The sequence below is a fragment of the Triturus cristatus genome, chromosome 9, assembly GCF_964204655.1.
Source record: "Triturus cristatus chromosome 9, aTriCri1.1, whole genome shotgun sequence".
Lineage (NCBI taxonomy): Eukaryota > Metazoa > Chordata > Amphibia > Caudata > Salamandridae > Triturus > Triturus cristatus.
In genome coordinates this window covers 362,884,669-362,908,849 of record NC_140592.1, presented here as the reverse complement: position 1 = coordinate 362,908,849, position 24,181 = coordinate 362,884,669, and the positions used below count along the sequence as shown (strand labels likewise).

Sequence of the window (24,181 nt, the reverse complement as noted above, 5' to 3'; positions counted from 1 at the left end):
TAGAGCAACAAGTAACAGAGAGGTGGCCAGTCAACCTTTGCAAAGGATCTTCCACTTCATAGTAACACAGGTAGCTCAGTTTTAAGTAACTTTTGATCTGTTTGAGCTAGGAATGATTTTTTTTTGTTAAAATGTCCAGTTTATGCAGTTGATGATGGATTATATGGTAAGTCTATAACTATGCTGGAAACCCTGCAGTTACAAAACCACATAATTGCACTTGTCCTGCCATAGATCCACCAATGAGCATGGAGACCACCTCAGATGTTTACAGAGAGACCATATCTGAGATGTGAGAAATAAAATCAATCAAGCTGGGACAGGAGTGAGAAGAATAGTTAATGGGGACACTAAACTCGGACGGGTGTCATCATGTGCCACCCTCACCATACTCCTCCTCCACAGTAAAGCATGGGGCACACCAGCACGGTACAGAACACAGAGCACTCAATTCAACAGTACAAGTGCAAAACGACGTGCAATTTATCATCAGAGACTGGAAAGTGAGGCAAAAGCAGGACTTTTGCCATCCCAGGAGCTCCTCCCCCCCGCGCCTTGAGACCCTCATGGGTGAGTAGCGCGCTTATAATTCCCTGATTGATTGATTCGATTGATTGAGAAAAAATTGATAACGAGAAGAGAGAGTGGTGCTTTAAAACGAAGGAGCTTATTTACGAGCCCCCTGCACAGCAGGAGCGGCACTTTTTGTGCTGGTCCAGCAGCGCAGATTACAAAATCATATCTATGAGGCCACACAGTGCCACTAGGGGTGGATTTGAATGGCCTCATAGATATGGAGTAAGGCAAGGCAGTGCAAATTGGGAGGCATTCCATGGGCGTTGTGATGGGTTTTCCCACGCAACACCCATGGATTTTGACGCTGCCCCAAATTTACAGGATCGTGCAAACATGGGGCAGCGCCAAATCCTTTTGCCTCCCGAGGTGAGGTGTAACGAGGAGAAATATCTTTATTTGGCCTCATTTTTTCCTCTTTCTGTGTGGGTTGCATTCTGCAGCACACATAGAAAGAGGAAAAAGTCTCTTAGGATTGTTACTGTGCAGGAAGGTACCCCTTCCTGCACAAAAACAATCCTCCCGACAACACAGGCACACTTGCACCATGGTGAAAGGGTGTCTGCGTTGGCGCTAGGCTACCGAAATGGCACCAACACAGTGGGAAAGGACAGGAATGAACCATAATGCATTAATACAGTGTACTCTTGCCCTTTCACTTTGGCATAAAGCAGCGAAGCAAGCTTCCCTACACCATATCACCGTAAATGAGGGCCTAAGTGTACCAATCAAATGGAAGGGGAGACGTGTGCCCAGTTATAAAGTACAATATAGGAGGGTGGGGCGGGAGAAGGCTCATTTTAATAGCTAGTGGATTTTGTGATTACTGCAGTCTGGATTAAAGCCGATTTGAGGTTTACTGTGAGGGAGGGATGCAGAGAGCAGAATGTTTGCACAGCATTTCTTGCACTGCAGAGCCCCATGGGCCTTGAGAGCCTAGGAATGATTCTAGGCCCCTTGTGTCTTGGTGAGAAGGGGGGAGGCGGAGGACTTCATACGAATGTGCTGATTCAGGCCCTGCACTGGTGCTGGCGGGGAATGGGCACTCCAAGACATGAGCATGCATTCAGTTCATCAAACTCCATCACACAGACAGTTCTAAGCCTACAAAAGTGTGTGTGCGCATTTGAAAGACATAAACTTACACAATATCATACTTTGTGTAGGAAGACAAAATATGGGCATGTATAGACCCTCCCACACACACTCACAGACCTGCCCTACCGAAGAATTCAAAAGTTTAAAGGCACGCATACGTCCACCCAGCTCCGCAAAAGGGCATATAAAAACACACACACACATCCATCACCCAGAAGCATGCAAAGGCACACACATCCATGCAACTACACATATGCATCTACATAAATACACAAAAACAAACACAGGGGAGAGGATGTGGCCTAATGGCTAGGGCAGTCGACCTGAAATCTGGGGAACTGGGTTTGAGTCTCGGCAAGGACGCACAACATCCTGGGATCCTGGGCAAATCACTTAAACTCCCAGTGCCTAACAAAAATGAATGTGTAATGCAACTGGTGCTCGTCTAAAGCGCTCTGATACCCGATAACTTTGGGTCAAGTTCACGTTATATAAAACTCCGTAAAAAAACCCAAAAAAACATATATACTGATAAACCTAAAGTCATGCTGAACGCAGTTGCGTAGCAAGAATGCTGTGGGCCCTAATGCAAACAAGCAAAATGGACCCTATCCCCTGGGTAGGGATTGTAATACAGCCACAATTGAGAGGCAGAGATCCCCTAATGCCCCTAGGCCTGGTGTCACTGCACCTGCACCACTATTGATATCTACATCCCTAGCTTTATGGGTGGAATGCCTGGCAAGAAAATAGTACTGAGCTGCAGAGCCCACCTTGTTTTTCTAAACTATAGAACCTCACAATTTGCAAGCCTACAGGCAGTGCCCCCCATTTTAACAGAAACGTTTAGTGGCTACTGCTCCGTCTCCCACCGCACACTAGCCACAAGGCTCCACGACACTGGCATCCAAGTAAAGGCCTTGGACTGGCTACGATCATTCCTCTCAGGCAGAACACAGAGAATAAGACTCCCGCCTCAGCCCCACCATCTTCAACATCAACATGGCCCCCCTCGTAACTATCATCAGAAACCATGGGCTCAATATCGTCTCCTATGCCAATGACACCCAGCTCATCCTCTCCCTCACCAAGGAACCCAACATCACCAGGCACAAATTCAGAGAATGGATGAAAGCAGTTGCAACCTGGATGAAGAACAGCTGCCTGAAACTCAACTTGGAGAAAACAGAAGTCTTCATCTTCGGCCCCACCCCCTCTGCATGGGAAGACACCTGGTAGACCCCCGCCCTCGAAAATCCACCCACCCCAACGGACCATGCATGCAACCTCGGCATCATACTGGACTCATCACTCACCATGAATCGCCAGATGAACGCCGTCTCCTCCAACACCCACGGCATACTACACAAAACGCTCAAATGGATCCCCCCTGACTACAGGTAAACCATCACTCACGCACTCATCACCAGCAGACTAGACTACGGCAATGCCCTATACTCCAGAATCAACAAAAAACTCCTCTGCAAACTCCAGAATGTTCAGAACGCCGGAGCCAGACTAATCCTCGATATCCCATGGCACAGCCACGACACCCAACACCTCTGCGACCTCCACTGGCTCCTCATCGAAAGAAGAACAACCTTCAAGCTCGTCACGCTGCCTTCAAGGCCCTCCACAACACCAGACCCCAATACGTCAATGACAGAATCTCCTTCCATGCCCCCAAGAGAAACCTCCGCTCCGCCGACCTATCCCTAGCTACCACCCCTCACATCCACAGGACCAGAGCAGGTGGAAGATCCTTCTCCTATCTCGCAACCAAGACCTGGAACTAGCTCCCCCTTCACCTCCAACGAAGCCCGATACTGCAACAATTCGGGAAGGACCTCAAGACCTGGTACTTCGAATGACCCTAATCGGAGCTGCCCACACCCTTCACCAGAGCCCTCAGACCCTCACGGGTGAGTAGTGCGCTTTACAAATCCCTGATTGATTGATCAATTTATTGATTGATTGACTGATCCCTCAGCCGTAGCCAGGAGATGACTAGTGGTTGAATACTTGCGAACATTCAATGACTAAAAAGAGAAGGAATTTACATGCTCCAAAACCAGCTGGGAAGTGTCCATATGGATGGAGGGGCCATGTCCCCCATCTTTTTACAGACAAGAAGAGTGTCACTCAGGCTGAGCAAAGGTCAGTCAGACAGACACTTTTTTGATCAGATCAAGCAGCCAGTGGTAGATATGAACTAAATGCTCAGGCACATGGCTGCTTGGGCTGAACTTTTCCAGGCTGAGACTTTCACAGCATTGTGGACGTGACCTCCTCAGCCTGACAAAAGTGCCTCGAGGCCCTCTTCCTCATGACAAGGGGGAGCATCTTTGATGGCCTCGGACCTGGACATTACATTTTTAAGTCCTGAAGTGCCCAGGGCTGAGTGTCAATCAGTGACAACTTGTCACAGAGTGAGGAGGCGTTGGGACCACTCTGTGATGAGTAAAGGACTGCTGCCATCCCTCATTGGCGGACCTAGCCAATGATGATTAGGCAGCAGTCCCAACCCACCTGGAAATTCCGAGGTTTCCCTCCCTGAGAGCTGCAGTGAAGGAAAGTTTTTTTTTTATGTTTAGTGTGTGCTGCATGTATGTATGAATGCATGTATGTATGTGTATCTGTGAGTGAGTGTTGTGAATGGGTGTGTGTGTGCAGGTGTGTGAATGTGTGGGTGCGAGTGAGTGTGTATGTGAGTGAGTGTGGCCCCCAGCCCCTCTCCCTGCTAAAATTACCAGCCACCACTGTCCAAAACCACTCACAGTAACATAAAGATATCACCATAAATTAAATCACTTGACCTTTGGTCAGATAAAACCATAACAGGAAATCACATCATTGTATTTAGGATATTATACCAGAAGAAATAACTGTGTGGGTTAAAACTCAGGTTACATCATGAAAATTAAGTTACATGACAAATAAGAGCCTTAAAAGGCTGCCTTTCAAGCTCACCAACACATCTCTGCATCAGCAAACGTACCTGTGCGGTGCAGTGCTGTCAGTTAGGAGGTCCAACAGCTTCTACAAGGTATCCTTTTCAAACCAATGTACGGCTTTTGGTGGGTTGTTGTTATATTTTTATCAAACTCAGGGAGATGGTTTTAACCTCTTAACATGATCACACCACAGCTGTACACACACGAGTGTGTGACGCCTCTTGTGAGAATGTGCCTCTTTTGCATGGTTAGCCCCTCACTTTTTGCCTAGTTTTGATGTGGCTCTGAATGTAGTGTGCAGGGGCCCTGCCAACCAGGTTACCTGTGTGCATGATCACTATCCCCCATAGGGAAAAGGCTGACACCGGAAGGTTACACACTCCCAATTTGGAGAAATGTTTCCCCCTAGGCGGAGTTGCGAGCCACAGTTGCTCCAGGCAGCCAGCTGTGGGTGCACATAAGGCACAACAAGACCCCTCAGGTCCAGTCACGATGCTACCAACAACAGAGTACCTTGTGGCATGGGTCCGGGGAAGGGAGCAGGCGACCTCAAACTGAGGCCACAATGTCAGGCACTGTCGTTCTCCAAATATAGAGGTTGGAGACAGTCCAGAATTCCTGCTTGGGTCCCTTGCACTGAGAAAACACCCCCCAACAACTCTAAGACACCACACGCTACAAAGTGCGAGCAGGCACAGGTTTCCGGTTGCAAGCTCGGGACCCTTTGACTCGGCAAACCTCCCCAGCACTCCTCGAACTCTTCACACTATGGCACCCCAGGTGGCTGCTGATCTTTAGAGCACACTCCTCTGCACATTGTGATTACTGCATATGTCAGGATGGTCCTTGTCCCAACCGACAATAAATTTCACCCCTTTCCGCTGCACCCTGTGCGGCCCTTACGATCGTGTAGAAATGAGGAGATCCTTTCTGTCCCTCTGATCTTGTGGACCAGAGGCCAGCAAACAAGCCCTTAGGGAGTGCTCAGGGACCCGGGCCACAATAGTTGACAATTAGCTGCAGGCCAGCAACATCCAGGCAAAATCCACCAACTGATAGTTCTGCGGATAATCCAGTTGGAGTACCTCCTACCCCAATGGTTCCTTTTACTGATGTCCCAGCATTGAACCAGCATAGTATGGTTTCAATCCCACAAACGTCTCCAAACTCCTGAGGAAAGAGCCCCAGTAGTTATACCTACAATGGCCATTGAAGATGAGATCAGTTCAAAAGGTCACCTTTGAAATGTACAGGCCCCCTCTAAATTTAGTCCTGTCTCACATCCTACCCTAGGAGGCTTGATCAATATCTTTAATGGGGCCAGGACCCTGCCCCATGGAATGCAGATGCCAATTCCAACCCCTCATATCCGTCCCAGAAAGGCCCCCTCAGAGTCCCAAAATGGCATTCCACATTAGTAATGTCAAACCCACTCTCACTACCAAAGAGGATTAACCATTACTAACCCAGCAATACCAAACAACATACTGCTACTCTCCTGCATGTAGGAAATACATCTCAATAGCCTTTCCACAGATTCCCCATGTTAATCAATGCAAGAATCAGGCCTCACAGTACTGAACACACCATCCGGTGGTATTTATTACTAGAGCATGTAGCATACACATGCACATGACCTACCTTTTACCTACACCACACCCTGCCCCCAAGGAGTAATCAGATGTAGCGAGAGACATGAAGACCCTTGGCAAGTAGCTTTTAAATGCCAAGCTGTGTAACAGTAACCTGCACACACGAGCCCCAACATGGCAAACCTGTGGTACGTTTGAAGAGCTACCTCCATGGGTGGCACAACCAGTGCTGCAGGAGCATGGAGTAGCACTTCAGTTACATGCCCTAGGTACAAGTCTTACCATTGGACAAGGGACTTGCAGCTAACTCATATCAGCCAATCATGTATACACCAATCACCAGTATGTATGTGACAAGCACAGTGCGTTGGCACTGAATGGCAGCGTCAAAGCACGCAAAGTCCTAAGCCAGCAAAACAAGGTCCAAACAAGAGGTCAGTAGCCCCAAAGTCAGGGGAGACCACGTCAAATAATGCAGTTCTAACAATGTCAAACTCTGAACACAGAGCAATAAAGTAGAAACAAAAACACTGGCTTTAAAGAGAACTACCATGTGTGCGGATGTGCACCTTGGGAAAGAGCAAAATCCAGTCACTTAAAGTGAAGTTACCCAGTGACTCAAGTGGGCTGACACCCTGTCCCATGCTATATGCTGTAGTGCGTGGAAACAAAATGTGAATGACATACCAACAGCCCAATTAAGTAAGACAGCTTACTGAAAGTCCCTTTAAAGAAGTATATTATAATTTTTTTTATTTTTTAATCAAAAGGTCTTGGCTAACACCAGACCTAAAAAGTCAGTGTGCGAAGAGAGGGCAGAGCATTGGAGGGGGCTGATCATACTTCAGTCTCAGTCCACTAAGAGCCTCAGGCACCTCTACCCGCCCCCAACTCCTTACCCCCTCTCGCCCCCCCCCCCAAAAGCTTCTAGGCCAACTGCTAATGTCTTGGGAAGGTTTAAAGGTTGTAAGCCCCTTAACCCCTTCGCTGCGGCGGGAATTCCGCTGGGGGGTGCGGGGGGGCAGCGCGGTGGCGCTGTGCTCATGACGGAGCCACTTCGTCATGAGCCACGGTTGAGCTGTGCTCATGACGGAGCGGTTCCGTCATGACTCCGCCCAGTGTGTTGTCCCCCCCGCACAGGCGGGGAAACAGCGCCGCGTAGGCGGAGCGGCCGCCAACGGCCGTGACATGACAGAACCGCTCCGTCATGAGCACACGGCAACCGTGGGTCATGACGGAGCGGCTCCGTCATGAGCGGGGAAGGGGTTAATGGGCATCAGCTATCCAGGGCCTCCAAACACGAGCTAGTACCTGCTCTGTGAAGTAGTTTCCAGATCATCTTTTGTGCTAAAGTGTAATATCAGCTCTTCTTCTGGAGACCAGGTGAAGAGAGCCTATCGCGTGTCACACAGTGGAATTGTGCGAGTTGACAGGTCTGTAGTATTGCCAGTCTACTGGTTAAATCAGTAGAGTTTGCAAGTATGGGTATAATGGAGTGATGTAGTCCTTTATACCTGCACCCAGCGTTGGAAAGTGGCCTTGAGACCCTCTCCTATAAGTCGAGTCACCAATATTTGGGCTAAACCACGTTAGGCTGTGACAGCTCCTCCACTATGGCGGAGGAGCGTCGCCCCACTGCTTTTAAGCAATGCAAAGTAGACACATAAAATGATAATAACTTCGAATTACTATAATTTTATGCTTCATTCTGCTTTGCGGGCGGGCGGGCAGGCTTTGCGGGCGGGCTCTCGGAGCAGGTCAGGGGATGAGTGGTTTGTCCACTCCTGAGTGCACATGACTGTTTGGCTGGCCGTCTCGGGTTACCCAAAACAGTCATGTGCACATCCCCTGTTCTCCATACAGGCTGCATTACAGCCTGCATGGAGAACATGGCCATGCCCTCATTCCCTGGCTGAGCGTCCAACCTGGACACTCAGACCAATAACAACGCTGCATTGCAGCGTTGTGATTGGTCAGGGGAGCCTGGGTGCTTACCAATCACAATGCTGCATTGCAGCATTGTAATTGGTCAGTGGGGAATGGCTGTGCATCCTGTTCCTCGAGTTTGACAAGGAGAACAGGAGTGGAGAGGCGGGACCCAGCGGCAAGGTAAGTTTTTTTTTATATTGCGCACTCCCCCCAGTGCAACACCCCACAGTACCACCAGCGAGCCATGCCGGCCTCCACTGCTGTTAGGATACTATGTGCGGATCTATAAAATAGTGGTTTCCATGCGAACAGCCCCCACCCACAAAGCGCATGGGGCAAGGCAAGTATTGCACGGCGAAATTTTCAATTTTGTGCCCCCAACATTGCGCCTCTAAGAATTGTGCCCCATGCTACACCGCTGCACCCACAGTGGAAGTAAAATTATGCCGATCCTGTGATGTGGGTCCCCACCTTCCTTCATACTGTTACTGTGAAGGGTTTGGAGAGGGGGGACACCACATCCCTCCCGTGTACACTAATGACCGTGCTCGCCTGTGCAACCCACCCTTCTCCTGTATTGTTCTGAGCAGGCAGGGATCTGCGGCTAAGGAAGTCTGGCTAGAATCAACATGACCCCTTAACTAGTTTACCTCCCTGGCTCCTAAATGGCCTGAAAATCCCTTCAAGAAAATGCAAAACCCCAACGAATATATTATGTTTTAAAAAATACCACAACTTAGTTGACTGTGGCATGATGCCAATGGTACAACGTGAGATGAATACAGCTCCTCTGGGTCAGAGAAACTGGACTTCATTTGGACTTTGAGGGACCCTGCATACCAGAGAGAATGTTTGCCTGAGACGCTCTTCCTTGGTGGCTGATAACTTTCCTGGTGTGATCTGCCCAGGAGAAGGAGGAAGAAGAACTACCAAGAGTGAAGAGGAGCAGATGCCTGACTGAAAAATACCACCTTAAAGCGCATTTCAAACCAACAAAAAGGCCATAAAGTAGCAGGACAACTGCAAGAAATGGTGGCCATCTTGTCCGCTGACCTCCCAGAACCATTGCCTTGTTTGGAGGATGGCAGCTTACTTAGATCCTGATCACAAAGCCACTGCCACTCCATCACTAGAAAGCGACATCCGCGATGGACCTGGAGAGATGCCCCTCATGCAGCCCTCCGCAGTGTGGACATGAGCAGTGCAGAGATGTCTCTACGGGCCAGCGTTTGTTTACAAGTCGATGGAGAGGGAGGAAATATTTACCCTTAGAAAAGCTAATGAGGAGGAATGTAAAATCCTACAATGAAGTGCAATGCACCAGCAGCGACTCAAACAGGGGAGTCGTTACCATCGGTGTAGCAGGTGCATTGGCACCAGTGCCCACAGAACTAGCTCCACATTCAGCCCTGATAATCGCTGAATTTTACTACCCCACCAGCAGGGAAATTGCCCATTTTCCTTGACGCACCACGGCCCCTTGCATTCTTGCTATGATACTGGACTCAAAGCACTAATGCAACCACGTGGTCCAGCATTAGCCCAATAGAATTAATAGTGAGTGGTCCCTACATACAAGGTAGGAGCCCTCATGCATATTAAGTTGTGCTGCAACAAATGCATGTTCAAGAAGTTGATAAGCCTTGGACATAAAAGTCCAGAAATGAAACTTTTATTATATTGTATAAGTTGTGCCTGGAGAACAAAAGGGAGAAACTAAACTCCAATCCCGAGAGCTGCAGCAGTAAAACGTCCAAAGAAGAACGCATGGAACTAAGAAGGTGACGAAAGAAGACCGCTGACTCAAAAGGATGGAGCTGTGACCTTAACAGAACAGCTGAGGGAGGATGAGGCAGAATCTGAGACCTGCAGGATGAGAGAGACATGGACACTGCTGCAGGATCAGAGTGATTGGTCGTGTCACAGGTCCACCATAGCTGCCATTAAAAAGAGTTGGCAAGATGTCAAAACCCATTCCGAAGAGACAACTACCTGGAAATGCATACAGAAGTCCTGAGACCATTGAGCACGTCTGTACTAAGCTGTGGTGCTTTACCTGGAAAAGTGAATGCTTATGATGTTTTTCAGTAGGCTTGGGTGTTGGTGTACAATGTGATCCTTATAGGCTGCCAGGATATTGGCATGAAGATAGGCAAAGGAGGGTGTCACTACATGATGGGTGTATTTTACTTGGAATGCCCTCCACATAAGATGAGATTTTCCCAGAATTGACAAAGTATCTTCATCTGAAATGGTGCTGAGCATTTCAACAAAACATCAAGTAAAGAACTGCAAAGATAGTGGGTGTGCAAGCTGAGACCGACACATCTTGGTGACAATGTGTTACATGTTTTCAACAGTTGATTGGTGTCGATAAACCATGTAAAGCAAGTGCTATTCTTCCTAGAAACCCTACACCAGCCCCGGGTACACCCATGACATTTCTAACAGCTTGGAGTTCCTTGTGATCAAAAGCTTGGTTTTATTTGAGTTTAATTTCAGAAAGTTGTGGCTCATCCACCAACTGATTGCCACCAGACATCAATGGCAGAGGAAAGAGCCTGATGAATACCTGGGTGTTGTCACCGTAGAGAAGTGCTTAACAACCAATGGGGCTTACTAAGACTGACAATGGAATAATGATGAGCTTTTAGGGACCCCCAATGCCACTTCTGATTTAGCTGCCACCTAAGGCTCCCATTTTAGGATTGGAACCTGGCCACCAGAAATTAAGTCTCAAACCTCCAACACCACCCCTTCAAGCCTACATCCTACAAGGACTGTAACAGAAGTCCACGGTCTACTATGTGAAAGGCAGCAGAGGTCTCCAAGAGGGTCCCGCCACCCATATCACTGTCATCTACGACTCGTGATAATTCGTCCCGGGCTATCACTAAAGTAGTTTCATGGGAGTAAGTCAGTTACTTTCTCTTTAAATGAATCTATGTTTGATAAATGGCAATGGGCCTAGTAAATTGAGGTAGATCATTCCATAATCCAGCACCTACCCCTGAGAGTGCCTTGCCTCATACTGCTCTTATAAAAGAAGCTGACTCTCACCATGTTTTTGGATAAGGATTCCAGTGTCCGACCTGGTTGATATCACTGAATAACTTCTCTGGAGCAGACCGATATAACCAGATATTTTGTTCTGCTTTATCACTAGGCACTTGAACTGAAATTTCGGTTACAGCGATGTAATTAGAGCTATTTCTGGGATTTCGCATTACAGAACATTTCTGAAATTACGCCATTGCATAGTAACTTTACTTTCATGGTAACATTTTGGCACTTAAGTGCAGGAATAAGATCAACTACATTATCTGTCTTTCGCAGTACTTGTGCTTTCGGTTCTATTGATTTAGCACAAAAGGCATCCTCACATCTAAAATGGACAGGAATTTACCCTTTTCATGTGAAAACAAAAGTAGAAATAAAATTATTTCTCCTTGTTACGCCTGCCTCAGGGAGGCTCAAGATTTTGGGGCAAACCAATATCTACAATTCTTTGTAGATATTGATTTGTGTCACAATCCATAGGTGAATGCACGAAACGCTCATGCACCACCCATGGAACGCCCCCTTGAGGCAAAGTAATGCAAGGCAGGGCATTGCGCAGCCTTGCGTACTTTTGGTTACTAACCAGTGCAAATTGTGATTGGCATTGGTTTGTATATACCAACCTGGATTTTGCATCATGTCTGCTTTAAAAAAGTAACACATACTGAAATCAACTTTTCACAGAACAACTTGTGCATCACCCTTCATGAACCAATGTGTGCATCAACTTTCCACCGAACAAATTGTGCGCCACCCTTTATGAACCAATGTATGCATCAACTTTCCATGGAACAACCTGTGCGCCACCATTCATGAAGCAATGTGTGTGTATCAACATTCCACGGAACCAACTTGAGGATCACCCTTCATGAAACAAGGTGTGTGTATCAACATTCCATGGACCAATTTGAGAACGAACCATGAATCTGATAAACCTTCCATGTAATGGGTGCACCAACCTTATTATACTCAACATGTGACTCAACATTCCATGAAACATGCACATTATCTGTATACGAAAGAAAGACATCTCTGTTTCCAATGCAGAATGCAATCCACCTTCTCTGCATCCAACATACTGCATCACAAGACATTGATCTTTCCTGTATCCCTGACCAAGTGATTTAAAGAATGAATGTTTGCGCTATATAAAACTTTATAAATAAATAAATGAAAGCAGGGGCTGAGAAAGAAATGGCTAAAGAGGACAGAGGAGAAAAGAGAGTGGAGAAATATTGTTCCCTGGGATAAAATGTTACTGACAATTCCATAAATATTCAGCAATGTGACCCCATACTGCTGCCAGTGTGTACAAGTGCAGTCTGCAAATATCTGATTCAGAATATGCAGACAAACCTGGTATTGCTACCCGGGCGACACAAGAAACAGACAAAATGGCAGAGAATCCATCAATCATGTGTCTTTGTTGGAAAGAGCGTTAGTCACTCCTTCCCCATCATTGCATAATGTAGCCATCTCCCTCGGGATGGCAGGTTGGCTCCAATACAGGAATACTAATGGTGCTTCCCTGGCCAGGAGCGGCCCCTCAGGCACCAGTGCCGGAAGCTCCACCACTGCTTCTGATCTAAAACCCACTCTCTGTCCATTACTGCAGTAATAGGAACCACACATCACTCTACACTTTCCCTGAATAGGAGTTGCATGGTACTGGCCGGGTGGAAGGGTGCTAGCTCTGCTTACATTACCACTTGGTAACTCACCTCCAGTAGCATTACACGCTCCCCTATGCCTAAAAAAAACAACTTGGACTATTGAAACAAAAGCCTCTAGTCATTTCTATAGGTTATTTTTTACCAGATGGTAAAGTTGTGTCCAGTGTTCCTGCATGTGGGAAATCTATGTGTGGGAACATCGGCCATCTTGGATTTGGGGATAGTAAAATTTGACATGAACGCTCCCTTTCTCCTGACTTGTAATCAGGCCCTGTGGGCCCGGTTTACAGAACTAACAAGACAAAATCCTAAACTTACTAACATTTTGGTATTCACAGAAGGCACTTATTCATTTTGGTATTCACAGAAGGCACTTACTCATTTCGGTATTCACAGATGTTATGAGTCCTAACTTTAGGACTCCTAAATGCCTTCTGTGAATACCGAAAGTCTTAAAGTTAGGATTTATCTCAGTTTAGGAGTAGTCAAGTTAGGACTCCTAACTTTACTACTCCTAAACTGAGAAAAATCCTAACTTTAAGACTTTCGGTATTCACAGAAGGCATTTAGGAGTCCTAAAGTTAGGAGTCCTAACTTTACGACTCCTAAACTGAGAAAAATCCTAACTTTAAGACTTTCGGGATTCACAGAAGGCATTTAGGAGTCCTAAAGTTAGGACTCCTAACTTCTGTGAATACCGAAATGAGTAAGTGCCTTCTGTGAATACCAAAATGAGTAAGTGCCTTCTGTGAATACCAAAATGGTAGTAAGTTTAGGATTTTGTCTTAAGTTAGTTCTGTGAATCGGACCCTGCATGCTTACAGAAAAAGAAAAGCCAGGTTTTGAAAGAATTACTCCAAACTTCTGTCCCATCCTAGAAATATCCATGTTAAAATGCTTTCAGACTCCGTTCCGGCGGCCACAGAGCAGACAGTGTGTACTGGGCCTCAATCATGGTGGTTGAGGTTGTTTGCCACTAGAGTCTGGGGACAAATCCTACTATGGCCCAGAGAACGAGGCCAAGTATTACCCTCTAGGCACTTGAATCCCAGGGTAGTAATGGTGAGCAGTCACAGGTTTATGTGACGGAGGCATGAATTAGGCACATATACTAATTGCTTCACTTTTACCAAAATGCATTTAGATGAGCAAATCAGTGTAACTATTTTTACCCCCCTTCCTCACACTCAATTCTTCTGAGTGAATCCAAGTCCATTTTATCAATTGCATACCAGTCCCATTTTACCTTCTCAATCTTCTTGTAGCTTAGGCACTGTGGTGGGTGCAGCCCACATCGTCAGCATATGTGGCAGCTTCTATTACATGAATCCCTGGACAAGATCAGCACGGCGGGTCTTTACGCAGTGGCCCACTGTCTTCATCAGTTGCTACCTTTGCAGCCAAATACAAACAGATACTGCGCAAGGCTGTTGGGGCCCTTGGGGTGATTCATCAGAGGGTCAGTGTCTTCAGCAGTTATGGCCTCCCCAGCTGACTGGCTCTGTTTGAACTGGCACGTCCTTTTGGCTGAAGCGAGGCCTTAGCCAGGCAGAACCTACCACTCCCATCAGGGCTGGCTAATTACACTCTTTGTATAACCTGTGCTCACCCTTGGGTAGCTTGGCACTGAGCACCCAGGTTTATTACAGAGGCAATGTGTAAAGCATCTGCACAGCACACTCACACAATAAATACACTGAGCGTCACAAAAGAGACTTCACATGTGGTGTAAGTAAATAAAGTTTGTATTCAACACACAGATTAATTAACACAACATGAACATCATGTATTTTTGGGCATAATTCTCATTAGGAAATATCACTAGCAGCACTAGGCCCGATCATGTTAAAATGACATCAGCAATAGGCACACTTGGGTAAGATCCTACTTTACCCCCCCCCCTTTTCCCCCCAGGACCACTATGCAGTGCAAAATGTTGTCAGAACCAGGTCCACCCTCTCAAATATTAGAATTCAATACCACGCAGTTATAGGGTACACACCAGATCACGACGATATAGAAATGCGTACATACAGATAATTACAAAACTTTTAAACAGCACCGTGGGCCAAGGCCGCATGGGTAAAACCAATGTCAGATGTAGGTTCTTTTGGCAAGGAATCAATGTGTAAAGCACAACCGTGTAATTAATAAAAGGCAGCCACTCCCACACACTCACTCAGCACCGATACGCGGTGCCACGGATATCAGGAAGGTCTGTATGGAGCACTCTCGAACACATGTGCACAGCACCATAATGCTGTGGAAGTGATACCTAGCAGGTCAGTTTATAATGCACATGCAGACCCCTTGGTCCAAGCCTTCCTATACCATTCAGATAACCCTGACTACCCTCCACCCATGGGCTGGAGAGAAAGAAAACCTTCCCCTCTGATTGTAGGCCGATCGCAGCCGGAGTCACACTTAGTCAGGGTCCCTGGGAAGAAGGTGGGGGTAGGTAGCAGGGCTAATTAGGCGGCAGTTGACAAATGGAGGTTTGGCTACTATTCAGGAAGTTCATCCACGGTATGCGGTGCAGAAGTGGGCTGAGGGCGATAGTCGTTCAATCAAGTGATTTCACACTGTGTCTTCTGGCACCTCCCTAGTTCTGCGAAGCAAAAAGGGGGTCACACAGTCTCTTGACCCAATTCTGATCGCTCTCTGAAGTGTTCCTTAGCCTAGTCAATAACTCTCACCACCCAGGCCCGGTCTAGGCAATATTACCTGGCAAACACGCAGTCATCGGGCCGGGTGAGGAGAGGGCAGTTGGTCTGCTGCACTGAAGGCACAAAAGGAACACTCGATGAATAGGGGATGATGCAGGAGAGCCTCTAGGAAGAAGGCGGCACCCCATCAGACACACATCGATCAAAGTAGCACGCAGGCCATCCTGGCACCATGGAACAATATTCTGCTTGTTCGCACCTCCTTGGAAATGAGGCACAATGTCTGGTGCGCGTTGATACGAGTTGCACCAGCAAATTCCGGTCACACACAATGAAGAGTCACAAACTCAGTACCTCCCAGGACATGAGGCACAACTAGGCCTGGGCAGTGAACTCCCCTCTGTTCACAGAGTTTTCCGCATTCCATGGAGCACCCAGAGTTGCAAAAAACTCTGCTCTGTGCAGCGGAGTGGAGTATTTTCCTCGCTCGCCATCACCAAGTCGGCGAGTGCGAGTGGGGAGAATACACCTCTCGGCGAGATTTCTCAATGCGTTCGGCAGGATTTCTCAACGCGGGCAGTCGGATTTCTCAATGCGGGTGGTCGCGGATGGTCAACACTGCTCACGTTGACAAACCTTCTGTTCATGTTGAGAAAGCTGCCACTCGAGTAGAAAATCAACTCGAGGGGCAGAAAAGAAGCAGCGCCCTCTTGCGCTGTGCATGGTGCCAATTGTGCTGATTTTACAGTTTGGGACAAACACCCGGCACTGAAAATCAACGCGAACGGTGTGATCAGACATACTCTGCAGCTTGTGGAACTCTACATAGCACGGCAGAGTTTTTAGGTCACTTAGTGGAGATCCGCGTAGCGACAATCCCGGTCACACACAATGAAGAGTTGTGAATTCCGTACCTCCCTGGAAATGAGGCACAATGTCTGGTGCATGTTGATCTGAGTCACACCCGACAATCCCAGTCACACACAATAAAGAGTTGCAAATTCTGTACCTCCCTGGAAATGAGGCACAATGTCTGGTGCATGTTGATTTGAGTCACACCAGACAATCCCGCTCACACACATCAAAGAGTTGCCAATTATGTTCCTCCCTGGAAATGAGGCACAACATCTGATGCGTGTTGATCCCAGTCACACCAGACAATCCCAGGCACACACAATGAAGAGTTGACATTTCGTACCTCCCTGGAAATGAGGCACAACATCACGCCACACTACCAGTTGGGATCCAGAAGACAATGTGGGAACTTAAGAGGTCTCCACTCTCTATGTGTCACAAGTAGATGGTGTAGGTCCCACGCAGGAGGTCTTTGATGTTCCTGAGACCTCCACAAGATAACAGGGGGAAAGCCAACAAGCCCTTGAGGAGCACACTTCAAGGTGCTACACAGCAGCAGGTAATCAGCCCAGGCCAGCCACTATTCAGGAAGGGTGCACGGTCCCTTCCAATGGCAGTAATCCTCCTTGGCACAACAGATTCCTCTGGCAGTGTACAGCACACAGTTCCAGGATCTCCGGTCCATATCCCCCCAAGTGTATCTCTCCCTTGATGAAGTATGGCACCAGTAGTTATACTGTATTGTGCCTTTGAAGTTGGGTGGTTAAGGGTTACCCTTTGAACCACAGATGTCTGCCCTAAATGTCAGTCCTGTCTGCCATGGGGCCATGGAATTCAGATATATACTTTAATGAGGCCATGACATGGCTTTCTAGAGGCCAACTGTCAAAACCTCCCACCCCCCCAATCCATCCAGAAAGGCTTTCAAAAGGCAGAGGTCTGTTGTTGCAATTGCTTGCCCAATGTCTATAGCTGTCTCTGGGGAATGCACAGATGTGTTTCCCCATCCTCCAGTGTGGACTGGAGTCAAACTAAAAGGCACACAAAGAGTTTTAAAGGCGAGAAATCCCCACTTTCTAGAAGTGGCATTTCTAAGCTATTAATTTCTATTTACCACAAAAGAAGGTTTCTCATTGTGAATCCAATTATAGGAAACATGACGAGGCTGCTCCACTGTAAGGCACTATTGTAGCTTGAAGCAATTTCAACCATTCCCGCATGTCAACCTATGGGAAGAGCAAATCTCATAGGTAGTGAAAACACACATGGGTATTGTTAACTACCTGGGCATGGAACACATATGTGTAACTGCCCTGCCTTTCACCTACCACTTGCTTCAACCCTTAAGACTTACACTAAGGGTGCCCTAGTGGTAGTGAAAGGTCCCCTCAGGATTCGCAGTGGTTTAGAAAGGCCAACCTGAGCATAAGTGCAATTGTGCAAACATAGGCCAGCAATGGCAGACTTGACACTTGTTTAAAAACCTCATAGGTGCAAGTGTGCACCCACAGACCTGCATTGGCATGCTTGAGGTATGTTTAAAAACATCTGGTAAGCACTACTTCCTAAAGTATGTAGGAAGGGCACACACACTTTCACACTGCATTTACAGTGGGAAAGTACCCAGAGCCTTCAGGCCACTAAAAGAGAATCAGCGAAACCCGGTTGTTGTCCCATGGGGAGAGCCGACCTCCTAGGCAGGAGAAACCCCAGTAGAAGCTGGTAGGGAATGAGGTTGGGGGGTTCAAAATATTTTTAAAAAACTCTTACCTTTTTCAACGGTCACGTCTCTCCTCTGCTTCTCTGCTCGTTCTGACTCCAGTCCGGAACAAGCTGCAGGAAACACGCGGCACAAAGGCTCCCCTGAGCCAATCACAATGCTGCAATGCAGTGTTGGGATTAGTCTGAGCACCATGGATCAGCACCCAGATCAGGACAGGGAGCCTGTGCATATTCCCCACCAGGCTATCCATTACGGCCTGCTGGGTAATATGCATAGTGCGCAGGACTGCTTGGCCGGCCGAATCGGCCAGCCAAGCAGTCGTGCGCAATGAGTGTGCAAAGCCCACTGCTACTCCCATACTGAGCCACCAGCCCTTCCCTGTCCTAACCCAGCCCACATCAACCAAAAATAAAACAATCATAACCTTGCTATTATCGTTTTATTTTTTCCCCCTTTTCACTGCTCTAAGACCAGTGGGGCGACGCTCCTCCGCCTTAGAGAAGGAGCCGCCACTGAAAACCTACATGGGGGTTCTTCACTATCTGGAACGGGAACATCCATGTGTACCTGTCCTGCCTTTCGTCTACCACTTGCTCCACCCCTCAGGGCTTACCCTAGGGGTACTCTCGTGGTAGTGGAAGGTCCACTCAGGATTGGCTAATGAGTTAGAAATGTCAACTTGAACGTAGGCGCTACTGTGCACCCATAGGCAGACTCGATACATGTTTGAAAGGCTATTCTGGTGGGTGGCGCAATCAGTGCTGCGTCTCACCATTAGCCAGAGCAGCACCTGCCCTGGGTATGTGTTTTACCTTTTTACAGGGCACTCACAGGTACAACACCTAAACCAATCAAGTAAGCACCACTTCCTAGGATGGGTAAGAAGGGCGCATGCGCTTTCATATTGCCTTACAGTGGGAAAGTGCCCAGAGTCCTAAGGCAATGAAAAGAGAATCAGCAAAAACCAGGAGGAGATAAAGCTAAAGGTTTCTGGGAAATCCACTAAGAAAGGCCATGGCCAACAGTCTCCACTTAGCATTGATGCACTTTCTTTCTCTGGCTGAAACAGCAGCTCCAGTTTGCAGCCTATAACAGCTGACAACGGATACAGCAATACTTGTTATGGTTAAGCCTGGGCGCAGTGCTACGCTCCGGCTGCGGAGTGTGCGTAGTTTTGCCTACTTCGCGATCCGCGAAGTAGGCGTAGGGCAGGCAGGCTACGCACACCCACGGCGGAGCGAGTTGCCCGCCACCCGCCTCCCTCCCGCCTGCTTTTAAAATGCTGTGAGAATGTTCCAAAACTTTAAAAAAACAAGTTTAAAGTAATTAAAATAACTTACCTGAGCTGCTGCGTCCCGGGGCTTCCTCTTCCTTCTCTCGCCGACTTCTTCCTCACAAATGCGCCTGCGCGGGCGCCCACGCATGTGCATTTGTGAGGAACAAGTCAGCGATAGAAAAGGAAGAGGGAGCCCCGGGACGCCGCAGCTCAGGTAAGTTATTTTAAGTACTTTAAACTTGTTTTTTTAAGTTTTGGAACATTCTCACAGCATTTTAAAAGCGGGCGGGAGGGAGGCGGGTGCCGCGTAGTGGGGCTACGCGGAGTGTGCGGGTGTGCGTAGATTGCCCCCACTCCATGATGCTCCGCGTAGCCCCACTACGCCCACTACGCCCAGGCTTGAGAAAGTTCCCAGGAGGAATCAGGTACAGACACCGGAAAACACCCCTCATAACATGGGTTCTTCCTTGCTCCGCTCTCTAATGTAGCCTGCTTTCCCTGGAAGGTCCTCGTGCCACACGCATGCAGGACTTCTACTGCTGAGCAGTCTTTCACCCCAGAGGGCCAAATACATTCCTTTCCTTTCTCATTAGGAAGGCCAGCAGGCATCTAAGCACCAGGCGGACCACAGCAAGGGCAGACTTCAGATGACGTCCCCTCAAACCTGGGAGACTGGCTGTCAGGCAGATGCCAGTCCTGGTCAAACAGCAGTCCTTCAAGAACTCAGTGAAGTACTCCTTTCCTTGGTCATGAAGAACTTGGAAATGGGCCAAAGTGGATTGGTTTAGGCCTCACTTTTATACACATGTTCTAGACAGGATCTGGATCCACTGTCTCAGGCTTGAGAACCATTTAGGATTGGCTCACTTCCAAGCTGCTCTCTAGATACAGCCTTTGTGTAAAGTGATGCTTCGCGCAGAAGGAAGCACTGGGGGCTGGCTCAAACAAAGAAGCACTGAAAACATGGGTACAATGAAGTGTGAGGTCTCTGATCAGGCAGATATTAGTACTTCTTAAATAGTAACCAGTGAACACAAAGGAACAGGCCTGATGTACAAACTACACATCGTAAACGACAGAAAGTGTAGTTCCACTCCTTAACCAAGGAGCTACTAAATGGCAGTACTCAGGAAGAACTAACCAGAAGCCTCTCAGTAAAATAGCCTTCTTGGTTTAGCTAAAGGTAGACTTGCCTCCATCCTTTTCAATTCATTGTCTGGCTCTACCTCCTTCCGACACTGGAAGGCAGAGCCTATCCTCACTCTATCTTGTGTCACGTTAAATATCCAAAATTGAAATGGATCTCACTGACTTCCATAGTGAGGACTGACACACCCACACATGCAGCCTGACTCCCAGAGAGGTATCACACTCTTACTGTATGTAGATACACATACACATGCACACAAACTCAAAATGCACATCTGCTCTTTCCGCAATGAGTTGGGTGTCACATAAAAATGAAGCTTTAAATGGGTGTGGATCAAAGACCACGTTCTCACTGACACAGAGAAAAAAGGTCTTGTAATACTATATATCTTTAAACACACAGTCGCTGTTGCCGCTCTCCATATGATACTCCTGGGACAGTGGTCCACTATCTTCTATGAAGGTACACTTTGTGCATCCCTCTAGAACATAAGCAGTGGCGTAGCAAGCCTGGAGCGAGAGGGTTTTGGGGGTGGCAGCCTCCACCCCCTCCGCTCTTACCTGCGGCTGTCGCGGGAATCACCAGCACCGCCCGCCGCTTTTATATGCAGCTGCCGGGCAGCAAATGCTGTGACCGCCAAGGGCGTCCCAACGTCTAGCTAAGCCACTGATCACAAGACAGGTCATTGACCTCTTATTGTCAGGAACACTGGATTAGTATGATGCTAGGGCCAAAATAAAAGACAGGATACAGATGTCACAGGTAGTCGGGTACTTAGGGCTAGGAATTTGCCCGAAAAACATGCAGCAGATAAACGCTATTTAAGACAGTGTCATAGAAAAGATAAATAGCCACATCGGCTCTAAAATGTCTTTTAAATAATGCTTAGAAATGACGAGTACAACCTCAGGAAGAAAGTGTGGGAAGATTATAGCAAGGCCCAGCAGTATGCCAAAAGAACAGGTTGTTGGTCAGTACCATGCCTATCTTAATCTCCCTAAGGTGGAATTGACAGTGTTGGAGACTATGGACCCATGTGGTTTGGAAATAACACCACCTTAGAAAGTTTAAAAAATAAGAATGTTTGGTATTTTTCCCATTCAGGTAATTCAAAGCACTCTCCAATATACTTCACCTTATGGACTTTCTTATTCAATGCATATCATTTTTTGTTGCCCAATACTATTGCTTACATTGTAGACACTGAAATTACTAACTCCAGCTCCTCCCCACACGAAAAATATGCCCAGAAATAACATGAGAAAACTAAGTAAGAGGCATCAATGTTAGCTCCATAACAACACGGGGCATATCAAAAACAACCGGCGATAATTATCGCTAAGCACACTTAGCACTAGGATAATTATCGCCGGCTAGCGGGGATTTTTATCGCTGAGATAGCGTGCTATTAGCAACGCTTATCTCAATAGCGATAAAAATCCTCACGCTAAGTGGCTAACGTGAGATTATCGCTGGAAACCCAGTGATAATCTCACGTTAGCTTGTTGATAGGGACAGACAAACTTAGCCATGATATCCTCCTTCCATAGGATATCATGGCTAAGTCAGAAAAATACCAGACGTAAAAAAGCAGCGTTAACCGCGGTTAGCGCTGCTTTTTTTGTCTCTAACAGGGTTAGCGATATTCTTGATAATAGGAGAAATGTCGCTTAGCGACATTTCTCCTATTATGTTACTCTGGAACGCCTCCTTTGCATCTCATTAGAGATGCAAAGGGAAGCGTAGAGTTAAAGGGTGCTAACATGCCAATTTGCATGTTAGCACTCTGTTGTTGATAGGGTGCTAGTTTTATCTCTCCTTTTTTGGCTTTTAACGCCAAAAAAGCAGAGATAAAGCCCTTGTTGATATGCCCCAATGTTCGTTATTCGGCCTCCAAAATGGAATTCACTCCACATAGTCACACACCTCAAAATCAGCAGCAGCACAACATTACTTCTGAACCCATCCACCTTCGCCGGTCAAGCACACGGCCTGACCACAGGTACAAACCAAACCCTGGTCCAGAAAGGCAATGCTCCTTGCAAGAGCCACAAAATGGCTTCCACAGTCAACCAAAGCCACAGCGTGCAGAGTGGCATCGCTGATACTCAATTAGCAGTCACTGTCCTGAACAGCATTAATCAGAGAACAAAAGCTAATCGCTACCGGCAGCCTGTGGCGACTCAAGTTCTGCATTTGTCTTATCCACCCTTGTTCAACTCCATTTTCGATCATCCCACCATGCCTTTGGCACTGTAGCTAATTCTGATACCCATGTGAGCCGATTGACGATGTTTGAGGTGCAGAACAACATACTTACAACAAGCAGAAAAGACAGAGCGAAAGACTGAAAGTTCTATTAGAAGACATATATCGACGGTCCGCGCGCTGGAGAGCGGTTTGGCTGCAGCGGGGAGGCAAAATAAAGGGCACAGTGTAAAAAAGACGAGATTACCCGAGGGGGGGGGGGGGGGGGCACAGCCAGAGGAGCAAAATGGCATTTAAAAATCAAACGTACTTCCAACCCCCTCCCCTTCCTTCGTTTGCCCGCAACTCTAATTAGCGTGACTCCAAACAGCGGTGGCGGCGGCGGCAAGCGGTGAGGAGGCGCGGTTACGAATTCCACTCACGGGCTGACCTGCTCCATTAAAGACGCAAGAGAGAAGGTGGTGCAGGGGGGAGATGCAGCAGCCGCCATGCTGCTTGCTCACTCACTCTTCTTTCACTGCCGGGGCCGACATCATTTCGATCAGCGCGCGCCATCACTACACGTGACGGAGGAGGGGGGGCAGAGGACCGTGTTTCGTGACTTCTAGGCCTCTGCTTTGCTCATTCTCGTTCGTTACCATGTCCTAATGTGCCTTTAATCATCACCCCTACCCACCTTTACCACTACCTTTGTACTACTGTTTAGTAGGGTATGGTGTAAGTGCTTCTCACCCATTCTATGCCCACATCGTTTGTTAGAAATAGCCATTATCTTTCATATTTCCACTTTAAGGCCTAGTAACATCTGTTGGCTCTCCTCACACCCCCTTCTATTTTACTGCCTAGCAGCAGCGTGTCCTAATGCCCCTCTCTGCATGACCTAGTGTTGTTTCACTGTTCCTCACACAAACCACTTTCATTGCAGTTCCTTGACGCTTCCGATCCTTGCCTTCCATGCCCAGAGTCTCGCATCCCTGTATGCTTTTTCTCATCCCCCGCTCTTCATTCTTCACCATTTCCAGGCACATGACCTCCTTGGGGACCCCGGCACCTGCCTTTATAACTCAGTATTTTTCCGGGGGTGGGGGGGGGGGACCTGTTGGCCCATTTGAATCACACTGCCAATCGGTGCCCGGAATTTTCCTTTGCTCAGCTTCTTCCTGCTCGTGGATACCGCCCTCGGTAGGGGTTTGTCACAGGCCCCTAAGCAGTCCGACTGCGACTCCCAGGCCCGCGTACCACCTCCTCCATTTCCAGCACTCTGCCTGTAAGGCCTATCAATGTCTGTAGCTCTTATTACACAGTTCCTGCCATATTTAGGGCTTAGCACCAGCTTGAGACTTTACTTCCACCGCTGCACGTAATAGACTTGACCCCCTTTTATCATACATAACCCTTCAATTGCAGTTCCCAAAACACTTCGG

General features: G+C 47.6%; 1 protein-coding gene across 1 annotated transcript in view; it reads right to left on the bottom strand.

Moving 5' to 3' along the window:
- Window positions 1-23,785, bottom strand: part of CACNA2D2 (calcium voltage-gated channel auxiliary subunit alpha2delta 2) — a 1,194,468-nt gene extending 1,170,683 nt beyond the window's left edge. Inside the window, exon 1 of the mRNA XM_085627677.1 lies at window positions 23,669-23,785. Within this exon, the coding sequence (XP_085483803.1) occupies window positions 23,669-23,785 (117 nt within the window). The remainder of the gene's footprint in view (window positions 1-23,668) is intronic.
- Between the last annotated feature and the right edge of the window lie 396 nt (window positions 23,786-24,181).